Genomic DNA, 23732 nt, shown 5'->3' with positions numbered 1-23732 from the left:
CGAATTTACTAACTATGATCGTAACTACATTTCATTTGTGTCTTGAGGAAAAACATCTATGATTCTGAGCACACCTCCACATTAACTTATTATTGACGCATTGTCGTACGAAGTCATGTTAATATTTTTCTAAAAATATATAAGAAGTTAATTAGCATTTAAAACTTGGTCAAAACTCAGTAGTTATTGGCCAAGTAACTAGGGAGGAAAATACAATTTGCTGAAAATTTGAGGGAGGTAATTCAGAAAATCCTTTCCATATATAATTTTCTTGTGCTTGAAAAAAAAAAAAAAAAAAAACCCATTCCATAAATGTTTAGATGAAGGGAAGTTTATAAATATAGACCCAAATGTGCAAAAGAGTACTTGTGTTGGATTATTTTCTTGGTGTCTTTCAAAGGTGTACCCATGCAGTTGTTTATCCTCATCTCCGTAGTTATTTTTTCAAGCTTTGGAAGTTGGAGATTAAGCAATGCAGCTTCATCTCCCATCTCTAAGACAATAACTGTTACACCAGCAGGCCATGGAGATTTTGCTACAATTCAACAAGCCATTGATAGAGGAGTCCCCGAAAACAATGAAAAGTGGATCCAAATCAAACTTACTAAAGGGATTTACAGGTAATATATATACATCCTAGTACTCTATCTAAATTTGTACTAAGTGGGTCTTCAAAATTTTGATCCACTTGTGTTTGGGTTTCATTCATGTTGATGCAGCGAAAATGTTACAATCCCATACAACAAGCCATACATCCTCTTGGAAGGTGAAAGTAGCAGTAATACAGTGATTCAGTTTAGAAGTAGTGTAAATATATGGAATGCTACTCTTAGTGTGCATGCAGATAATTTTGTGGCCAAACGCATTACTTTCAAGGTGAAGGGACTAAGAACTTGTTAACTTCTGTTCTATTTTAAATTGGGCTCTTATGTAAAAAAATAAACATTAAAATCCTTTTCAAAAGAGCCATTTACCTGATTTGGTATTTATGTAATCCAAAATGGGTAGTTGATCGATGTTACATTTTTATTTTTATTTTTAACTTTTTAGACTTCTTGTGAATCTCAAATCATCCAAATAAATTGAATTTTTAATTTTTCTTAACTTTTTACAAAATTATGAAAAACGCATAAGTATAGGGTTTATTTTTAATTGAATAAGGGTATAAATTAAGGTACATTGAGCTAAATGGGCACCTTTTATTTTGGAAAAAAATCAATTTATTTGTATGATTTCATTATATAAAAAAAGGTATGAAGGTAAATTCAGTTTAATGCCCATAGGACAATTTTTGTAAATCAACCTTTTTTTTTTAATTTACAATTAATGATCCATATTTTCTATTCATAGTGACAGCCATACTAGCATTTAGGTATATTTTCCTTCTTGGTAAGATAAATTTCATTGACACAAAACATGGTTTTAAAACTCCATTGATTTGACATCTGGTCCCATGAATGAGACCGAGTCGTCTTAGACGAGTTTCTCAATATGTTTGACTTGTCTCTCTTGCTCTTAGGTGGATGATACCGAGATGTATTGAACAAGTTGTCTCCGTCTTGGACAAGATTTAAAATCATGCTAAGTACAAAATGAAATGATAAAGTAAAAAAATGAGCTCGAGATGAGCAAACATAAGGGCCACTTAATTCTTTTTTATAAGCAAGTGGGATAATTATTGACAATTAATAAGTGAAGGTGGATTTTGAACGCAAGTCGTGGATGGTATCAACACTCATAGACTTTAACAAACTTACCAATCTCGCTCCTTCAACCTCAAAACCACTTATATACACTCGCCTCATTATTAAAATATTATGAATTAAGGCCACTTTTTTACTATCATGTACCGACTCATGGGTGTCCTGTTTCACAGAATACTTATAATCACAACAATGTAGTTTATCCTATTTCTGGCCGCACAAGAACGCAAGCGGTCGTGGCTTTCATATCAGGAGACAAGAATTCTTTCTACGAATGTGCTTTCGTGAGCCTTCAAGATACATTGTTTGATGCAGTCGGACGCCATTTCTTCTATAGATGTTACATTGAAGGCTCTGTTGACTTCATCTTCGGCAATGGGCAGTCTGTTTATCAGGTGGAGAACGAAATAACAAAAATCACCAATGTTTGGCAAATGTGATATTGATTTCCATTGTGAGATAGATAGTTTTTCAATTTAATTTCTTGGCGACATATATGCCCATATAACTTTATTTTTTTCTTCTATTTTTTCTTGTAGCTATGCAAAATAGTGGTTACTCCTGGATTTCGTGGCGGTTATATAACAGCTCAACATAGAAACCATGGGGATGAACCAACTGGCTTCGTGTTTAAAAAATGCATCGTAGTTGGAGGGGGTCCAGTTAATCTTGGTAGAGCATGGGGACCTTATTCAAGAGTAATATTCTTCCAAACACAGTTTGAAATCAAAGTGACTCCATGGGGATGGGATGCTTGGAACTACAAGGGCAACGAGTTAGTATTTTTCTTCTTTAAATGTAGATATTTTACTCTTCAAATGAATAATAAAATGTCTAGTGTATATTTTCCTCCACTCTCGGGTGTGTCGTACCCCTATTAACATCATGAATTTTAGAAACCAAATTTCAACGGCTCAAGACTGTTGAAATTATGATGTTCCAGAGCCATCAAATTTCTCTCATCCTCCATTAATTTGATGGTTTCAGCCCATCAAAAAAAATAATAATAAAAAAAAAATTGAAGCGTTGATCTGTCATATTTTATGAAATTCGACAACCTTGAACCATCAAATATGGGCTTTTTCACGTTGTGTGAGCCCCGTGATCCTCTTATATAGACAGTACTCCCCTTCTCTAACTATTTGGTTTTTTTTGGGAGTAGTTGGTTGGTTAACATGGTATCAGAGCGCTAAGTTCGTATAATTCACAGGTTCAAATCTTTTCACCCCTATGGATGAGAGGAATTGAGTGTATATTTTCCTTCACTCTCGAGTGTGTCATACCCCTATTACTCTCTTATATTCATAGTTCTCCCTTTCTCCAACATATTGGTTTTTTGGAGTAGTTGGTTGGTTAACATAACCAAAACAATATTGTGTCAAGTGCGTGATAAGTTGTCCGAATTGTTCTAGTTGTCTCATTCAACAATGAGATATTGGACTGTGTTTTCAAATGAGACCATGGTTTGAGATGACTTGTCAATCCATCTCGTTGGTGGATGACACCAAGACGAATTGGACTAGTCGTCTCGGTCTTGGTCTTGGTCTCAGACAAGATTTATTAAAACATGGTCGAGTGTAACCTTTATAATTAAATAGGGCTCTTAGATCAAATTAACTATTGCTCTTATATTTGTTACCACATAGTGTTTCTTTCTAGCTTGTAATTTATCTGGTTTGCAATTTGTAGGAACACTATAGTTTATGCAGAGGTGGATTGCACTGGACCTGGTTCGGACACTTCAAAACGTATTCCATGGGAAAAGAAGCTCACTCCTGAACAGGTCCAAGCGTTTGTAGGCCCAAAGTTTATCGATGAAGATGGTTGGATTGAAAAACAACCCTCAAGTTACTAAATGGACTCATGTATTTGGGTTCCTATATGAATTTATTTTCATTATTGTTGTGAAAGATATTTGTAGGGGTGGCGTTAGTAAAAGTTAGTGTAGCATAGAATCTCTCTATATTTATCACCCTTCAAATAAATAGTTGATTTAAGAATATATTTGTGAAAAATTAAGCAATTTATGATATTTTCTTAGTAAATTATGTTGGTTAAGTTTGGTCTGCTTGGACATCCGAGATTCTGTGAAATCCTAAATTGACTCTCTTGTGAATTAAAAATCTCTCTTTTCCACCAACCTTCGCAATAAGTTCATGTTTTGGGCTTTTTTTTTTTTAAATAAAGGAGAAACTTCAAGAATGTAGAAAAAATTGGAAAAATCCATCTCAGTTAACTATTCATTTTAATTCCAAAAATAACTAATTATCAATTAAAATATTTCAATTATGGAGGAAAATTGTCCTATTGTATAAAATAATAAATATTTTCCCCACTTTAATTTTAGTAAATGGTTAAAAAGTTCTGCTTTATCAAACAATAATTTTGCGACTTTAATTGAAACATTTTAACTCCAAAAATAATAATTTACCATTTTCAAAACTAAGCTGAAATGAGAATTCCGCAATTCTTAGGGCTTGGTGAGGTTTTAAGAATGTCCAAGGACAAACGTATCCCTATGAAACATTCTGCGTATCTCTAGAAAATCTATCGATATTTTGGAAATCCTTGTTTTGTTCATCTTATCTCAACCATATGTTTAAAGAAAGCCTCAAACCAAAGAGGCCAATGGATCAAGGGCATTTATAACTTTAAGATTTTTTAGAGATTACATATTTTGTAGAGATTTGTTCAATTTAGAGATTTCCACGTTGTTTTGAGATTGGAAAATTACTATAAAAATTTTGATTTTTTAATTAATTATTAAAAATAATATTTTTTAAGTAATTACCGAAAAAGATTTAATTTGCATGTATGATTCTTTTATATTAAAGAGTTATGCTAGCCTTACCAACTTAGTAAGATTTGAAATCTTACTAAGGGGATGTAAGATGATCCAATGCCATAAGGGGATGTAGAGGACAAAATCTTAAGAACTTTAAAAAAAAATAATATTTTTTAATTAACCTTAAATTTTAATTTTAAATTTGGGAGTTCAATAATTTTCAATTTTAAAACCTTGGATCAAATTCAAAAATCATTAATTTCCTCTTGAATCTGAGTTTTTCCATGAAATCTAGAGCGTTGTGGTGTTGGATTGCCAATTTGGTAATCCACTTAAGTTGAACGACTCTTAGTAAGATTGAAATCTTACCAAGTTAGTAACGAAAGTATTTTTCTGCAATTCACAAAGCCTCTTAGCCAAATTCACCCACGTAGGTAGAACGTAGAAGACGTAGTACTAGGAGAGTCCATAATGCTGGACCGTCCAGCTTCTGAAATTAGGTTTTGTAGTTTTATTATGATTAATTAAAAAATTAGAATGAATTACCATTTCGTGAGCTGAAAATGAGTTATTTACGATTCCGACTAAGGTGGTGTTTGTTTGCGCTATATTTCAGTGCTTATTGCTGAAAAAAATTAAATTCAGCACTTTTGTCAAAATAGCGCGTTTGTTTACTCGTGTTTATTGCTGAAAATAAGTGAAAAAAATTCAGCATTATTTTGATGCTGAAAAAAAGTGCTGAAGCAGTAAGCACTTCGCTTTTTTCAACACGGACAAGTATGCCCTTTGTTTTTTTGAACATGGACAAGTATGCCCTTATTCTTAAAAGGATATTATCTCTTATATCCCATGGTAAGTATATAAACACCTCACAAATTAATAAACCCACACCATAACTAAATTATTTTGTCTTATATGGGTTAAAATTTTTGGAATGAGTTGATTTTTGGTGAGGATGATCTCTACAATGAGGAGATCATCTTGACAAAAATCAACACATCTTAAAACTTCTAACCCTATCAAAACAAATTCAAGAACCATAAATTGTCCCTTTAAAAAAAAAAAAACTATTTTTAACGAGTTAGAAGTTTCAAAATAGACTGATTTTTGGTGAGGATGATCTCTAGACCATATAGACCATCCTCACTAAAAATTTGCTCATTCCAAAATTTTAACCCATATAAAACAAAACAAAAAATGGCTATAATGTGGGTTGTCCTTATTAATTCATAGGGTGCTTTTATAATTACACATCTTCATTTCCATCGAAAATTATTCATCCAAAATTAAGTTCTTTTAAAGTTGATTTCAAATTTTGGTGGCTTGTATGACATTATTATTTTTAATTTGAAATTTGTGGGTTTTTATAAATAGAATTATTATTTATAAATTGAATATTATTTGAGTATTATTTATTATTTAAAAATAAATTGTATTTTAATTTTATAAGAAATAATATATTTTATTGTGTTTGATAATAAATAAGCATTTGAACACATGTAAACAATGTATAATATGATTGTAAGGGTAACAAAGACAATTTATCAGTTTCAGCAATGTGTAACAAACATGATTCAGCATTTAAACAAACAACTTTTTCAGCACTTAAATTTAACGCTTATAAGTTTCAGCGCTTAATGCTATTCAGCACTTATTTTTTTCAGTTTAACAAACAGCACCTAACTCTTCACCTTAATTACCATAACGTGACTGATCACATTTTCGTTAAAACAAAGTCTAGAACGATAATGAATTAATCCAATGGTTCTAAAGTGACTATTTAGCAGGTTTAAAGTAACTATTTCCAATTAATCATTTTAAACCTGCAAAATTATCACATTAAAAACCTCCAAAGTCGTTATCATTCACGTTTTAATAATTAAAATAAACAGTGAGTCGGAATCATAAATTTGTCAATGTTGATCACTTTTTCGTAAATATCCCAAAAAATTAACCCTTTTTTTCTAGTAAATTTTCTAAAATAATAATAATAAGTTTTAATCTCTAGGAAATCTGTGATTTTCCTCATATCTCAACCGTATGTTTGACTAAGAGTCTCAGCCTTGCATTTGAAGTTTTTTTAACCAACTTTCCCACCTTAAAGGAAGAACGTCCAATATTACCTTCCAAACAGCCAAAACCCATGAAGAAGAAACTGAACTAATGACTTGTCAACCTTCTCATCATAAGACCCTTCCCTGCTTTAACCCATTGTTATGATCGAGTCGAGTCGGGCGATTCTATCGTTTTAAAATGCCATCTTCTCCATCTACTTTCCTCGTTCAAACAATTCATGTAATCTTCTTGATAATTTTCGTGGTCTCGGTTTCTTTATCCGATGTTGTTCATGGGTTATCTGCAGAAACAGTCATAGATTCACCATTACTAACAAAAAAGATCGGAACCAATCGTACAATCAAGGTTGATATAAAAGGTGATGGAGATTTCACATCGGTTCAAGCCGCTATCGATTCTGTTCAAGAAGGGAATTCTCAATGGATCATTATCCATATCAGGAAAGGAATATATAGGTAATTCAGTTATATAAATGATCAGATGTTACATGTGATAAAAATCACCAAATCTAATGAAAATGAATCACACATCAAGCTGATCTTTGTATGATGGTGTGACAAACTTAGGCTTTTTTTTTTTTTTTTTTCTTTTTTGTGGAAAAAAAACACTGATTTTCCAACAAAATATCACAATTAATTTTTTACATATTACTTTTATTTCTAGCATTTTTTAAGTGTTATTTTATCATTTAATATCTAAAATATATATTATTGTACATTAAAAATTATTTTTAAATTTATCCGATGATTTCCCGATTTTATCAATTTTTTCAATAGCTTTCTCTTGTCGAATTATTCCCGAACCCAATATTTGTCACCATGTTATGAATTACTTAAAAGGGTATGTATGATTGTAGAGAAAAAAATTCTTTCTGAAAACTAAACTTCCAAAGAATAAGGTCTTGAAAGACTAAATTTTCTCAAAAAATATTTACAAGTGCTTTGTTCCATTTAGGAGAAACTCTAGACTAAGAGTTGATTTACATAATTTTTGAGGTGGGGATATAATTGAGACAATTAAGATTTTCCCATACTAAGGAGGAATTCATTTTCCTAAGGGGTTGGCTCGGAGAATCATTTCTCCAGAGAAGGAACAAATCATTTTATTTGAAAAATGATTTTCCATATGTTCCTAGAAAACCATTTTCCTGAGGATTGTCTTACTATCAATCATATGGACACGAAGAAAAAATTGAAACAAAATTATTCACTTATTTCTTACATTTTCATATGTGAATGTACACTCATCTCTAAATGATACAATGACCCACTAACTCATAAATCTTGAACATTCATTTGATGGGTGTTGTGTGAAAGCATAACAAGAGTAAAGATAAAAAAAAGTAAAATGAACACACAAAATTTACATGGTTTGGCAAATTGCCTACGTGTCTACGAAGGAAAGGGCGAGAAAAATCAACTATCAACAATAAAAATTACAGACTCTCTATATGCATCGAAAAAGGTCCCTTTTGATACTAACTCACCTCTTGAAGTCCAAGCCCATAGACATCTCACAACAATGGGCCATCTCCTCAGTTAAGAGCTGATTTTGACAAAAAATGAGACCTTAATCTTCACATTTGATACCAATAATTGAAGAGTTAATATATAAAGAAGAAACAGATTAAGAGATGTTTGAATTTCGTTTAAAGTCATTTTTGAAGAACAAAAGTAGTTAATATAATTGAAGTATGTGTATTTTTTATGTTTGGAAGGTGAGTATGTGTAAATTTATTGCAGAGAAATGGTCCATATACCAGAGAATAAACCATATATATTTTTAAGAGGAAATGGGAAAGGTAGAACCCACATTGTCTGGGACAAGAGCTCTACCGACAACACCGACTCTGCAACTCTCAGGGTCGAAGCCTCAAACTTCATTGCCTTTGGCATCAGCTTCAAGGTTTCTTCTTTCTCTTTGATATTATTTTTGATAGAGTCGTGGTGAATTGACGCTATTTGTACCCTCTCTGACATGGCAATGCATAGAACCATAGATCTTTGAGTCGTGATTTTTTGACTATCCCCTCTAACATACTCCCCCTTTACTCTCCCGACGTGGCATGTGACAAAATCGTAAATTTTCTTTTCCTGGGATGCAAAACTGCACATTCTCATAAACATGTGTAGTTATGTATCTTGAGGAAGAAAATCTACTATTCTGTCAGATGCCACATCGGGAGAGTAGAGGGGGGAGTAAGAAAATCATCATTCTAGATCTTTTTCTTCCAGATTCACAAGGACAAAGATCTATGGTTCTATCCACTGCCACGTCAGGGAGCATCAAGTTTTGGGGCCTCAGTTTATCATTAGTCTTTTTTATATATGATTTTATGGGGATTTTACTATAAAAGTTTTGGTCAAATTATATAACTAAATGAATTTAAACATTGAAACATGTATATATTTTATTTTCTGTATAACATTTTTAGTGAATTTACATATATACTTTGATATTTTAAAATCTAAGGGGTACAAAAACAAATTCACTAAAAATTTTACACATATGGTAAAATTTATTCAGACATGTAAATATTTCAAAATCATATCTGAATCAAAAGTTTCATTCATTTAGGCATTTTCACCCAACTTTTTATCATTTACAGAATGATGCAGACATAGGACATCCATGGACATCACAAAATCAATCGGTAGCAGCATTCGTGGGTGCAGACAAAGTTGCATTCTACCATTGTGGATTCTATAGTGCCCATAATACTCTCTTCGATAACAAAGGCAGACATTATTATGACAATTGCTACATTCAAGGCTCCATCGATTTCATTTTCGGTCGTGGTCAGTCAATGTTTTATGTAAGTGCCGCTAATAATCAATTTAACAAATTCAACAAAAAAAAAATCATAAATTAACATAAATTATTGAATTTTGGAAATTAACAGAGTTGTGAGATCTTTGTGGTGGCTGATTTTCGGGTATCGATCCATGGCTCCATCACAGCTCAAAACAAGCAAACTGCAGAAGAAGATAGCGGTTTCGTGTTTTTGAAAGGGAAGGTTTATGGAATTGGTGGGGTGTACTTGGGCAGGGCAAGGGGAGCCTATTCAAGGGTGATATTTGCCAAGACTTACCTCTCCAAGACTATTGTCCCAGAAGGGTGGACCAATTGGAGCTACAACGGCAGCACAGAGTAAGAAAACTCATCTCATGTTCTCTTGTGGCCATGAATATGAAGCCATATATGCAATGTAGCTTTGTAAAAGGACTATATTAATTTTTTTTTTTTTTGTGAATTTAAAACAGTAATATATTTCACGCGGAGTACGATTGCCATGGACCTGGTTCAAACGCAGAGGGTCGCGTTCCTTGGTCACAACAACTCACAGACAAAGAAGCTGCTCCATTCATTGATATTGGTTTCATCAGTGGCAAGGAATGGTTGCCTGTCTACTAGAAAATACCTTTTTTATTTTTTTTAAATTCATTTAATTTCCCTATTTTTCTAATTTCTTGGTTTTTAAATTTAAGATAAGAGGAATTTAATTACTATTACATTACCATAATGTAGAAATGTTGTCCTCACTCTAACTTCAAGAACATGTTGGTTGATTGATAGATAAACAAAAAATATTGATTTTTATTGAACCAATGTAAACCTTACTTTAATGTATTATTATAATAAGGTAATTAATTTAATTATTTGAAAGTTAATTTCTAGCTACATCAAATAAGGAGTTCAAGTAAACAATAAAAATACACAATACCAATTTTATTTTTATTTTTGTCTATTTAAATACAGATAAAAATGTTAAAATAACTATTTCAGGTTGGTTTCTATGGTAGGAAATTATTTTCATAATAAATATGAGCCCTTGAATCATAGCAAATTAGCAATGTAGACTTCAAGTGGCTTTTCCATTTTAATTTATAAACTTTGGTGAGAATTATGTCTATGGTGAGTTAGTGAGTATCAAATAGAATATTGCTAGGATGCTTGTAAGAAAATTATGATTTATGGATGAATTGATCCAATCAATTGTGAGGCTACGCTAATAAGGTGATTGTAGCACGAATTTATTAAATGAATATTTCTGAAGTGACCTCAAGATTGTACCTCACATCGCGCATCCTAACATGAAAGTGTATGGGAATCATACATGCTTCTCATCCTCTACACTTTCACATCAAGATGTGCGATATGAAGTACAATTTGAGATCACTCTTATTAAGTTTGACAAACAAACTCATGAGGTCCACACGAAGAAGTCATGATCTCGTTACTACAAAGATCATTCACATAGAAAACCATTACTTTCATAAATCTTGTGTAACATTAAATGTAAAATTCAAGTAATCAAACGATAAAAATAAATATTTTTATTATTTTTTAATTTGTATTTCTTTTGTTTGAGAAAGTTAGAAATGTCAGAATGATCTAAAAATATAATCCTAAAGACGTAACAATATGGCCTCAAGTGAATTGCATCATTTTAATGTATAAAAAATTATTATATTTATTATTATTTCCTTTTAACTTTTTTTTATTACTAATGATTAATGAGTCGCAGTTTGTTTGTTGGCTCTATGCAACTCCTAGGTCTAGAATGGACCAAAGAACACACACAAATAAAGAAGACCCCTCAATGGTTAAGTATCAAAATTAGATAATTGAGTGGGGCTTGACCCCATAGCGAGCTTGATGTATTGCAATCTCAACTTTGAGATTGTGGGTTCAAGTTCAACTTACCTGTAAATAAAATAAAATAATAATAATAGAATTGTGTGTAATGTTCATTCAGGGACGCCTAAGCAAATTGAATTGAAAGTCTCAAAAATTAGTCCCAAGTTATTAATGTACTTCGATTTTGGAATTGTTAGTTTCCAAGTGCAAATGGTCGAGACGTGCATGATCGTGTTTATTATAAAGTTAGGATTAGGTAAAGTGTCTTGTTCCTATAGAATAGGATCACTATTTACGTTGCACGATTTTGGTCGGAATGTATTACACATTGGATTTCTGCATGGCATGTAGCCTAATGCATTTAATCTCCAATCAAAACGTCACATATACAGCATTGGTCATTAGAATGGGACACCATTTTAGATCACTGACATTTTATTATAAGTCTTGAGTTATGGTTTCAGTTTGCAAATCATTTCTTGACTCTACTCTGGATAACACTACTCTTAATTTTTATGGTTTTATGGCAAACAAACATCAGTCACTAATGATATATGTATTACACAATGGTAGATAACAAAATTTGACAATTTCGATATTGGATAGGAAAGGGAAGGATAGATAAGTAGGCTACATCTCTTTATTCCATTACATTAACCATAAGGATCTTATATTCATGTGTTGATACGTGTGGGTGCTGCTTTAAAATCCACCACCAATTCCTCCGCCGGATCCGCCTCCAAATCCACCACCACCACCTTTGCCGCCCCCAAAGCCGCCTCCACCACCTTTGCCACCTCCAAAGCCTCCACCTGCACCGCCACCACCACCACCACCAATTCCTCCACCACCACCTTTGCCGCCTCCAAAGCCACCTCCTACACCGCCACCACCACCTTTTCCGCCTCCAATTCCTCCTCCACCACCTTTGCCGCCACCAAATCCTCCACCAACACCGCCGCCGGAACCACCACCAATTCCACCTCCACCACCTTTGCCACCTCCAAAGCCTCCTCCTGCACCACCACCCTTTCCACCTCCAATTCCTCCACCGCCACCTTTGCCGCCACCAAATCCTCCACCAGCACCACCACCAGACCCACCTCCAATTCCACCACCTTTGCCTCCACCAGCACCACCACCAATTCCTCCACCCCCTCCTTTTCCGCCTCCAATGCCTCCACCAGCACCACCACCAATGCCTCCACCCCCACCTTTTCCACCTCCAATTCCTCCACCACCACCAATTCCTCCACCCCCACCTTTACCGCCTCCAATTCCTCCACCCCCACCTTTTCCTCCTCCAATACCTCCACCAACGCCACCACCTTTACCGCCTCCAATTCCTCCACCAGCACCACCACCGGAACCACCACCAATTCCTCCGCCGCCGCCTTTACCGCCTCCAATTCCTCCACCGGCACCACCACCACCACCTTTACCACCACCAATTCCTCCACCAGCACCACCCCCGGAACCAACACCAATTCCTCCACCACCACCTTTACCACCTCCAATTCCTCCGCCACCACCTTTACCACCACCAATTCCTCCACCAGCACCACCACCGGAACCACCACCACCTCCAATTCCTCCACCAGCACCACCACCTTTACCACCTCCAATTCCTCCGCCACCACCTTTACCACCTCCAATTCCTCCGCCAGCACCACCACCGGAACCACCACCAATTCCTCCACCACCACCTTTACCACCTCCAATTCCTCCACCCGCACCACCACCGGAACCACCACCAATTCCTCCGCCACCACCTTTACCTCCTCCAAACCCTCCTCCAGCACCACCTCCGGACCCACCGCCAAGTCCTCCGCCACCACCAAATCCTCCACCACCACCAAATCCACCACCAGCACCACCACCACCACCAAATCCTCCACCACCGCCAAAACCACCACCACCACCTCCATGATCACCAAAAGTATCTTTTTCAATCCGCCTCCCTTCTACAATTCCTACCAACACCAACACCATAATCAACATTACCCCAAATACTCCTACATTTTTTAATAAGCTCCCCATATTAATTTCTCTGAAAAGTTTAAAAAGAGAAATCAGAGGAGCAACGCTTGTTTGGTTTAGAAGACTAATGGAGAAGCCTACTTATAATGTAAAAAAAAAATTTTAAAAAAAGGCTATTAAATGCTTGTAGTTGTAGTTGAGTACTTTAGTCTCCTCTCTCTGTCACTCATTCACTCACTCACACTAACACTAGACAGTCGACATGTTATGGTGTCCTACTAAATTTGCAAGCCAGAAGCCTTAATATTAAAATCTATATCTAATGGACTTTGACCTTGTACAGACATTACTGCATTGTCCCAACTCTCAACCAACTTTGTTCCCAAGGTCTCTCCGCCAATTGTCATCCTCATGCATACGTTCACATCTGAATGCTTAATGCACATTAGTACTAGTGTGCTACGGCTCTTAATGGATCTGATCCAAAAACAAATCTGACCTCATATGCTATGCGCATCTGCGACCCAATAAAGATTTGATCCGATCTGGTACTCCACGAGATCTAAATTATTTACCCCTAAGAACAACTCCTTATCTCAACTGTACATTTGATATTCTTTCTGGGGTGAATTACCAATTCTATAGCTGAATTTGAACAATTTACAACTTTGGTTCATTGTTCATTTTAATTATCAAAATGTGAACGGTAGTCGTGATAATCTGACATACCCCCCCACCCAATCGCAGAATCATAAATCATTTGCATCGGGATAAATAAATAATTTTTTTTATAATTATACATATCCCGAGGCAAATGACCTATGATCCTGTGTGATGGGAGGTGTCAGAAAATCACTATTCTTTGGCAATTAAAATGAATAGAGAGTCAAAATAGTAAACTCGTCGAAAATATCATTTTTTTATTTTATTTTAAATATCCCTTCTTTCTAAATACATACAAGTCTTGTTTTTGGTTTAAAGGACTCGGCGAGAAACGTGGGTTAGCATTAAATGCAGAGAAGAATTTGTGGAGAGTAGGAGTTGAATGTTTGGGAAAGAGAGCTAAGCAAAAATTTCAACAAATATAAAGTTTTAGACATAATTATCAAATCAGAGTCGGGCCTGGAGAGTTGGCCATTAAAGATTTTAATGGCCACCACTTTTCTTCATGTGCAACGCGTTTAATGTGGGGTAGATTAAAGCTAACAACAACTGGTTTAGCTTTCTCTTTCAAATGTTAGGTCTTGTTTGGTTAACACACCTGCACAGGCTTAAACGCACTAAAGCTTTTCAAAACCCAAATTTACTATATGTTGGAGTGATTTAAAAAAAAAAAATTTATCATGAATTATTGTGTGCACCGCTTTAGAAAGTTTATTGGGGCATGATAGTCTTCAAGTTCGAGTTGGTGAGATGGCCAAGACTAGGGGCAGAGGATTTTCTTGCAGTGGGGGCAAACTATAATTGCCCGATAAGGTTAAAGAACACGACGATGAGTGTTTTGAGACAAAAATTCATTGATTTTTCGTTAAGAGGTTATAGAAAAAGGCATTTAAGTCATTTCTTATTAATCTATGAGAAAAGACCGAAGTCAAGAGACAATGTCATTAGTGGGGTGGGGGAAATTGCCAAATAAAAGTTCTAATAAATCCAATTACTTGAGTGGGTAGAGGGCAACTATCAAAAGTTTGTGGGCGGGGGGTTGGGGGTTAGGGGGTGGTGGGGGACAAATTCAAAATATACTAAATTTTCAAGAGGAGAATGTAATTTTTTTAAAAATTGTGCGGGGCAAGTACCCCTACTGTAAATTCGCCACTGGCCAAGACCACCATACCTTAGGAGGCGGAGGTCTTGAATTCAAATCCCCCGTTAGGGGCATCCTTGGGGATTTATCCCAAAAATTACTTTGTGCATGTAGGGGAAGGGGACTGCATGTGCCCCATGGATTAGTCGGGTGCTCTTAGATGTCCAATACTTCGGTTCAAAAGAAATTATTTCTAAAATCGAACCTAACCAAGAAAGAGCTGAAATACTATGTCAAAGCAGCTTTTAAAATGTCTAACACGTGGGCGATATCCCATATCTTATAATCAAAAATTCTTTTACAGCAAATGGCGTCTTCAATACTTATGATTTTTTTATTAAATTACTTTAATATATTCTAATACTGTTGATTCAATTCCAAACAAATACAAATAAAAAAGGCATAAAAGTAAATTTAAAAAATAAGTACAACATATGCTCTATATGGTGAAAGATTCGAGGGAATATCCCCTCAATGCTAAATATTTTAAATTCAGATACGACCTGATAATTTCAGGTCGTAGGGATCGCTCTCATGAAAATGTAGGAAATCGATTGAAGTCCCTTTATCAAAAACCAAATCAAACATCAGCACCCCTTCTTGAAAACCAAATCAAGCATTGTAAAAATTATAAGCAAAACAAATAAAGCAGTCTAAATCTCAAATTCAGGATACACAAACATTCTGAGACCCATTGATATACATACAAATTAAAAATGGCTAGACAATGACCAAAGGCACATGAACAAAATTACAAGAAAACACAACAAAGTTACATTTTTCCGAGGTCGGACAAAAAACCCAACAAACAAACACTGCCTTCAAACATTATGCACAAGTCCTTCCCCAACAATTTTTTTTTGGTTGGTTGTGTAATGCACAGTGCAATTGAGCTATAAACTCAACCTTCAAACAACTTCCATCATTTGTTGAAACCTTCGGAAACAATCCATCTTCCACCGATGGACACGAATACTTACATGAAGCCAATGCTTCTGTTGGTATTTAATGAACAATTAAAGAAGAAAAAAAGTGCAAACCATATTCAAATTCACGTCACCCTTTGCGTGGTATTATCTCCCTGGGCTGAACGAGTTGCCTGGAATTGAACAGAATACTGCCTATGTAGATCTTTAAACCTTTCTAGAAGTTCATGGAATGTTGGTCGGCATTGTGGATCACTGTTTCATCGAATGGAAAATTAAAGGGTTAGATGAGATCAATCAAATATACTGAACTAAAATCAACGAGAGATAAGCACCTGTGCCAGCAGTTCTCGATTATAGACACCCATTGTGGGTCCAAATCATTTGGGATCTCTAGACGTTGATTCATGAACCCTACAGCTCCGATCACCTGATGAAACCACCACAACTTGTTAAAAATCATGTATTCTATGCTTCACACAATGAACTCCCCACCAAAAATGAAATATTTTCCATCTAATTTTTTTATAGAGCTTTCGTGAAAGGGCCAGGCTATTTGCACCCACCATTCATGCTCATTGCATCCACTTAAAGCACATTTTGGATGAGATTTATAGAGGAGGGTGGGTGCAAATGGAACTGCCCTACATAAAATTGAGGATAGATTGAAACATTCAAACACTGGCGCCAGCGAAATTACAGCTATCTAACAGGTTCACTGCATTTTGAGCAAAATAATTGAGGGATAAAATATGAGAATCTTATTCGAGAAAACCTTTTTTTTTTTTTGCCTCCTTTCTCAACATTATGTTTATTTTTACATGATAGATACTAATTAACTCTTTATTGTTTTTCTTTCCTGCTTCAAAGCCACTCATATTCATTGAGAAAAAATATATATCTTTTGGCAATCTTCTTATATTATTTATAATTTTATATACTAGAGTTTGCCCGTGCCGGTGTTAAGTGGGTAGGAGAGGAGAGGCAGTAAATTTGGATTATTGGAAAATGGGTAATAGAGGGAAGACAACAAAGTCGGAGGGGTATTCTTGGAAAGGGGGAAGAAGAGGAAATACAATAAAGTTGGTATCCTTGGAAAGTAATAGAAGAGGAAAGGCAATAAATTTTTAAAAATTCCTCAAGATTCATAGCAAGATTAAATCCCAGCCCCTCTTGAATGGAGGAAAGCTTCCAAACAACATGTATAAATAGATAAGTAACGTGACAAGATACATTTTATCGATGAGAAAGATACCTGCATTGAATTGAGATTATCCCAAGGAATCTTCTCAGTGGCAAGCTCCCATAGTATCACTCCATAGCTATATACATCAGACCTAATGTTTCCACTCAACAAGTGAGAAATATTTAGTGAACACTGAAGTTTTAGTAAGAAAAAGAGATCGAAAGAATCAAATTCCATTAATAAATCAACCTACTTCTCATCTGAGGGCTCATTACGAAGAACCTCGGGAGCCATCCATTGTGGCTACAAGACAGCAAAAAAAGTAAACCGTGGTTGTCAAAAAACTACTTGTGATTGTGATCACCAATCATGAAGCGAAGCAATCAAGGGATGTAAATGGAGTGCAATTTAAGACAAGGTAACATTTTTTACCGTTCCTTTCCCAGTCTTTGTCGTTAGGTATGTTTCAAGTTTGAGACGTGAGAGACCAAAGTCACCAACCTGATAAAACAAAAGAAGATTACATATATTAAAATAAGAGAGAATAAAAGCATGAATGGGCAGGCAATATTTACATAGAAATAAAGACATACCTTCACAGTCCAATTTTTATCAACTAGCAAATTTGATGACTTCAAATCACGATGGATGATAGGTGGATGGCAATGATGAAGATAATTCATTCCCCGTGCCTATAGAAGGGTTAGACAAGGAAATAATGCATAATCAATGAAACAAGAACCCAGTTTCTTAAGTGGTATCATTGTATGAAAGATGTTTATTAAAAAACAAGAACATATACAGAGAATTGTTTGATATTATTGTATCCTAAATCAACGAAACAGTAATATAACGTATGCTAGATTATGTGTAATAGTATCTTTTCATCTCAATGAAACCATATTTTCGCTTATATAAATGCAGGCAATGATACTTACAATATCCAAAGCCATGTGAACACGTCTTCTCCAATCTAGCTTAGATGTGCTCCGTTGAAGTAACCGAAACAAACTTCCACTGCATTAAATAGAAAGTAAGCAGAAAAAGGATTATGAATCATCAAACTAATCAAATTCAAAAATGTGGGACTTCTTCAAATTGTATATAATCTTATACAGGAAAACATGTTTTCGAAAGGAAAAGTGGAGTAATGAACCGTGGAAGAAACTCTGTTACAATGCAAAGACGTTGAGGTGAAGTTACGGCCCCCATAAAGAGTGTCACGTTTGGATGCCTCAGTCTCTTCATAAGTGATACCTTCATATAAAATCAAAAAAATTTAAAAATAAATAAATAAATCAATGTATCTTTAGACTCAAAAGTCCTTTTTTTTTTTTTTGGTATCATATATCTTTTCTCCAAGGATAGCACATTTTAAGGGAGAGTTGATCGATCTTTATAAAACAATATAAATGTCCTTGGACAGTAATGCATACACAATCACAACTATCACATAAGGATACATAGCGAATAATAGCAGGGAAAAAAACAGAATCATAATTTGTGGGCAATTAGGTCCCCATCACCAAATATGTGACCAGTCTGAAAATAGAAAGAATAACAAAGTACAATAACATGCTAATATAAAAAGGGAAGGAACAATTTCTTGTCCTCCCAATTTCAAACAGAATCTTTATTCCATAAATGGGGCAGTTTACTAATAAATACTAGTGCAATAGATTTTCTAGAATACCCGTGCCATGTAATGATGGGTTAGATCAGCAACCCAGTAATCAATTTGAATCCATGTTTTAGCATATTGAGTGCTGTTGGGTAGTGGAAAAGTTAGAACTTTTAACAGCTATTTATGCCATATAGTTGTACATTAGTCGTTCTCATTGTCTCTATTCTCAAAATATGGTTTCTATTTGATGCAACAATCAAAAGAATGGAGAAAAGTAGGATGCTTTCAGGAGCATTTGCATATACAATACTTTTTTTTTTATTTTAGTGTCTTTGTCGTGCTTTGTGCACACATACATTGGACCCCATTTAACTTAGAAAGATATTCTCTGCAATCACTGGATTTATACTGAAAAAATAGAATAATTGAGGTAGGAATTTCTTATTGAATGTAACTAAAGTTTTAATTTCGCAGCAATTCATCTATTAAATGTGGTTTTGAATAATAGTGGTAATTTGACTTGTACAATCACCTCTTGTCTGAAGGAAATCATCAGGTCATCTGAATATTCTTGCTTGGAGAATACTTTGACAGCAACATCCTGCAAAGAAGTGGACGTTATTTAATGTCATATCAAGCCACCATTCTTATAAATCCTACAATTAGAACTTAAGAAAGAACCTGAACCACAACACTGGCACCATATAAAGATACTTGTATACACCTTCCATGCATTCACATCATGCTGGGGGCACAACAGCCCAGCACTTCAAACAACATTGTACAAATACACAGAGGGAATTGGATACCATGACTTCCCCTTCCAAATAATTAGTTTAAATTTGTATCTATTACGCAATGATTCCCCCTGGAATTGAAGTTATCAAAAAGGATAAGCAAAAGAACTTACCGAGCCATACCACAGACCATGATATACAGTTCCACATGAACCTGTGATTCAGAAACGAAATATCAGAACTCAGAGGACCACCCACGCATAGAGAAGCATCATAGGGAACTGAACTATGAACATGAACGACGAATAATAATAGAAAAGCATATTAATACATATACATAAGTGTTCTGAAAAGTTGCAATGGACTTAACAATGGGTAAGAAGATCCACAGAATGGCATTTCCACCATCTGCTGTGCCTTTTACCAAGATAAAGAGAATGGACGGATTTGTGAAAATGGGGAAAATGGAAATCTACTCTGCTACTATATCTTTACTATTATAATGAGAGAAGGCAGAGTAAAAGTGGTTCGACACCAAAATTTGGAAAGGTCATAAATGCCCACACTTTTATATTTAAACTTAATATAATCAGGGTCATTTTGGTCAAAAACCAAGAAAATTGCAACTACACATTGCTTAGTTTTAAAATTTACAAAAATATCCTTTTTACCATGTAATCATAAAAAATAAAAAATAAACCCTTTAATCAATATCTTATATTACAAATAAACCCTTTTGATAAATGTGCATTTGCACATGCCACCTAGTATAGTTGATGGAAAAGATGATTACCCTGCCCAATCTGGTCTCCAATTGTCAAGTCCTCCCACAAGATTTCGTAATCTAAGCAGTCAGTTTCCAAATCAATTTTATGAACAGCACTACTACTGGTACTTCCACTGCTACTCACACTACTTGTGCTATTAACATTAAATGAGGACCAAGACCCTGAAGCCTCATTGTTTCCATGTCGGTTACTTTCCCCAACTTGGGATTCTGGCTTGCCACCAGAGTCAGAACTCCTATGATGACCCAAGTCATTTTCTTGATTATGATTCAACCAAGGCCATACAGAACGGGTGTTCTTCGCATCCAGGTTGTCCCGCTCATTACCCCTCCACGGCCATGTAATCCCCTTCTTACCAATCCATGCCTCTGCCTTCGAAGTAATCTTGTGGATTCCTGTCTTGCCTTCGGTCTCATCCCCAGAATCTCTTGAGGATTTTCCCGGAGATTTCTCCTCAAGTACAACCTGAGAAAATATACCGGAGGGTGATTGGGGTGTGTCTCCTCTAGGTGTGCTAGCTCCGCTCGAATTTGCATCCTCTCTATGGTCAGCCAAAAATGCATCTGTGAAGCCTTGATCAGAATACTGGCTATCCCCACTTCCACCTTCATGCTCCACATTGTTCTCACTCCGTATTTTCGACTTGACTTTGTTGGTCACCTTAGAAGCCTGGTTTGATGGTTCTAACAATCAAATGAGACAACACCAAAAGAAATAACAAAACCCTTGAGAAGGAAAAACTCACCAGACTTGAAATTTTTGATGCAAGTGCGACTTGCAAAGGTTGCTGAGGAAAGAAGCTAGATTTAATTGTGGAACCACTTCTAGGCCGACTAAAGCCAGAATCCATATGCGAGAGCTTTGCGCCAGACATGCGCATTTCTTGAAAGGGACGTGCGTCACTTGATACACAAATGATCCCAACCAAACTACCATCTTCGTCGTAGAATGGGGTGTTGGTCGCCACAGCTAGAAACCGCTCTCCTGACTTATTCTTAGCGGGTAACTTCCCAGCCCAACTCTCCCCCATGCTTATCCGTTGAATTATATTGTTCTTTAAATCGATGTCACCAGCATCTGTAAGGAGCTCAGTGGCATCTTGATCGAGAGCCTCTGATGCAGAATACCCGTAGAGGTTTTCAGCCATTCGATTCCTGTAGAAGTGAATGTTCCCAAATAGAAAAAGATAAAAGGAAAGCTTATTCAACAAGACTGGTAAGAAAGATTGAGTGAATAACATTAGGATTCTCATTCAAATTTATGTTGAAGAAAAATGAATTTTGTTCCATGTTCTACATGACCAGCTCATATTTATACCCCACAATCAAACTCAACTCAAACAAGTAAGAACCCATTATTCTAGAGTTTTTTAAGTCAGGAAAAACTAAACAGAAAAACAAATCTAATTAATCAAAACGCCCAAAAACAATGAACTTTGTTCTATGTTTCTACTTGACCAGCTCATATATACCCAACAATCAAGCTCAACTCAAACAAGTAATAACCCATTAATAAAGAATTCTCAAGTCAGGAAAAACCAAATAAAACAGCAAACCCAATTAACCAAAAATCCCAAAACAATCTCCATATGAACATAACAAGTAATTGAACTACAGAAAATTCAAGAACTCTTACCAGTAAATGATTCGACCACTGAGATCAAATATATGAACCGATTGACCGAGAGATTGCAAAATATTCAAATACTGACTATCAGTAAAATTCAACGAGGCCGACCCACCACGGCCTCTTCTAGGGGGGCTTAAAGGATCATGGCTTCTACTCTCTCTCTGCAACGGTGACGAATGCCTGCAAGAAACAGAACCCTTCCTCCACTCTGAACTTCCATGAAAACCCCCACTTTCCTTTCTCATGGTTGCAGCCAATCTCGACTTCTGAGGCGATATGGAGTGGGAACGTTGGTGCCCATGATCCGATCTGGGATCAGTGCTGCTGCCAGCACCGCTGAGCATTAGCTTTGACATCTCTTGTTTGAGGTGTGCGTGACCAGCTTCAAGTTCTTGGATCTTCTTTAGTAGCTCTTCTGCTGGTGGGGTGTCCATTACTAGAGAAATTGTACAAAACCCAATTGAAATTTTCTCAAAAATAGCAAGAAAAAGAAGAAAAGATGGAATTCTTCATGGAGATGAGAGACTTGAACAAAACCCAGTTGAGATTTTCTCACAAATACGAAGAAAAAGAAGAAAAGATTGAGTTTTTCATGGAGACTGGTCTCTCTCTCTCTCTCTCCGTATTTCTCTTATTCTCTGTCTCTATCTATATCTCAATCTCTTGGTGTTTTATCGCTGAAATTGAAAGAAAGAAAACTGGGTTCATGAAGTCTTCTCTCTCTTTTTTTCTCATTTTTTAATGTATTTTTAAATGTTTGCTTTTCTTTATGGTTGCTTTCTCTTCTTTATGGCTTTGGGTGTGTTTTGGGGAAGTGTCTCTCTGCTATCTCCTATCTGTTATTGGAGGGTTTTGATTTGGTTTGGTTTTGGTCTCTTCTTCTTCCTTTATTTTCTCTCTCTTCTATCCCATCATCGATCTTTCTCAACCAGATGTTATATACAAGCTAAGAGGACCTGTTTCTTTGAACTTTAGACCTCACTTTTAAGTTTTAATGGTTGATGAAAGTTGAAAGTTGAAACTGCTTAGAGTTTATTATGTAAGAAAATAACCATTTTACCCATTATTTATTTTTTCTTTTTATCCAAGAAAGCTCCTTCACGGCTTCAATGGAGTAATTGGTTGGTTTCATGGATGCGATAACTTTTAGAATTAGATTAGTTAATTTCTTGATGGGGACATCTCCAATAAGGGAAACTTTAAACTGGGTCTTGGGACCACACACACTTGTGTGGTCCTATGATCACTTCCATTGGAATGAAAATCCTTGTGAAGTGGGTAAAATCTCGAGAAATTTAATTCCTTTGTGGTCCTTTAATCCACTCTAAGACAACTCGTATGACTGGTTTCCATCACACACATGATAGGCTAATTACTGTGTTGGGATATAAGAAGAATCTTACCATTCAAGAGAAGAATTGTTTTGAGAAATTTACAAAAGTTGTGGTCAACTTTTGACTCAATTCTGATTTCGACTCATATTTCAATTCTCAGTATTTCAAAGTGATGATCTTGTTGATATAAGATAACAAGATCGTAGATATTTATTTGAAAAGTAACAGTCTCGCAATTGCTACTTTTTAGCAAGATCGTCACTTTTATAAATCAACGAGATTGTTATTTTTCAAATAAATATCAACGAGATCGTCATCTTGAAATACCTTCGAACTCGATCTTCATATTTTGGGAATTAAAATGAATAGTAAATCAAAATCAGAATTTTGTCATATCCAACTCAATAAATGATAATTTAACCATATGTTTTTAGAAAATTTTCAAAACATGTACGACCTTTGTTAGAATTCTCATTTCAATATATTGTTTATTTTAATTTTTAAAACATTCACAAACAT

At 35.3% G+C, this 23732-nt stretch overlaps 4 protein-coding genes across 13 annotated transcripts; 2 read left to right on the top strand and 2 right to left on the bottom strand.

Annotated features, from left to right (window-relative positions):
* Positions 1 to 408: 408 nt before the first annotated feature.
* LOC147383557 (putative pectinesterase 55) lies at positions 409 to 3558 on the top strand. Its single transcript, XM_086427309.1, has 5 exons — positions 409 to 620; positions 720 to 876; positions 1877 to 2098; positions 2243 to 2478; positions 3393 to 3558. The coding sequence occupies exons 1-5, from the start codon at positions 409 to 411 to the stop codon at positions 3556 to 3558; spliced, it is 993 nt and encodes a 330-aa protein (XP_086283435.1).
* Positions 3559 to 6621: 3063 nt separating this feature from the next.
* LOC147383556 (putative pectinesterase 67) lies at positions 6622 to 10220 on the top strand. The gene is made up of 5 exons (XM_086428489.1): positions 6622 to 7019; positions 8307 to 8469; positions 9173 to 9379; positions 9467 to 9714; positions 9828 to 10220. Exons 1-5 carry the CDS (start codon positions 6742 to 6744, stop codon positions 9976 to 9978), a joined length of 1047 nt encoding a protein of 348 aa, XP_086284615.1. The 5' UTR covers positions 6622 to 6741; the 3' UTR covers positions 9979 to 10220.
* Positions 10221 to 11745: 1525 nt separating this feature from the next.
* LOC147383555 (uncharacterized) lies at positions 11746 to 13468 on the bottom strand. 10 transcript variants are annotated; one of them, XM_086428892.1, is made up of 3 exons: positions 12789 to 13465; positions 12516 to 12608; positions 11746 to 12485 (listed from the first exon to the last, which is right to left on the bottom strand). In XM_086428892.1, the coding sequence occupies exons 1-3, from the start codon at positions 13243 to 13245 to the stop codon at positions 11908 to 11910; spliced, it is 1128 nt and encodes a 375-aa protein (XP_086285018.1). In that variant the 5' UTR covers positions 13246 to 13465; the 3' UTR covers positions 11746 to 11907. The 10 variants fall into 10 exon arrangements, with proteins under 10 accessions (XP_086285018.1, XP_086285013.1, XP_086285014.1 ...); XM_086428887.1 differs by having other exon boundaries at positions 11746 to 12177; positions 12208 to 13468; XM_086428888.1 differs by having other exon boundaries at positions 11746 to 12197; positions 12264 to 13468.
* A 2190-nt stretch (positions 13469 to 15658) lies between these two features.
* On the bottom strand, positions 15659 to 22853 carry LOC147383554 (uncharacterized). Its single transcript, XM_086428037.1, has 13 exons — positions 21886 to 22853; positions 20996 to 21404; positions 20256 to 20919; positions 19636 to 19676; positions 19258 to 19326; positions 18258 to 18358; positions 18040 to 18118; positions 17695 to 17793; positions 17534 to 17602; positions 17355 to 17404; positions 17171 to 17252; positions 16251 to 16345; positions 15659 to 16170 (listed from the first exon to the last, which is right to left on the bottom strand). The coding sequence occupies exons 1-13, from the start codon at positions 22311 to 22313 to the stop codon at positions 16041 to 16043; spliced, it is 2316 nt and encodes a 771-aa protein (XP_086284163.1). The 5' UTR covers positions 22314 to 22853; the 3' UTR covers positions 15659 to 16040.
* Between the last annotated feature and the right edge of the window lie 879 nt (positions 22854 to 23732).

This window comes from Akebia trifoliata, chromosome 16, assembly GCF_017979445.1.
Source record: "Akebia trifoliata isolate Shusen 1 chromosome 16, ASM1797944v1, whole genome shotgun sequence".
Taxonomy (NCBI): domain Eukaryota; kingdom Viridiplantae; phylum Streptophyta; class Magnoliopsida; order Ranunculales; family Lardizabalaceae; genus Akebia; species Akebia trifoliata.
Note: the sequence above shows the minus strand (reverse complement) of the source record. Positions and strands in the feature narration are given on the sequence as shown.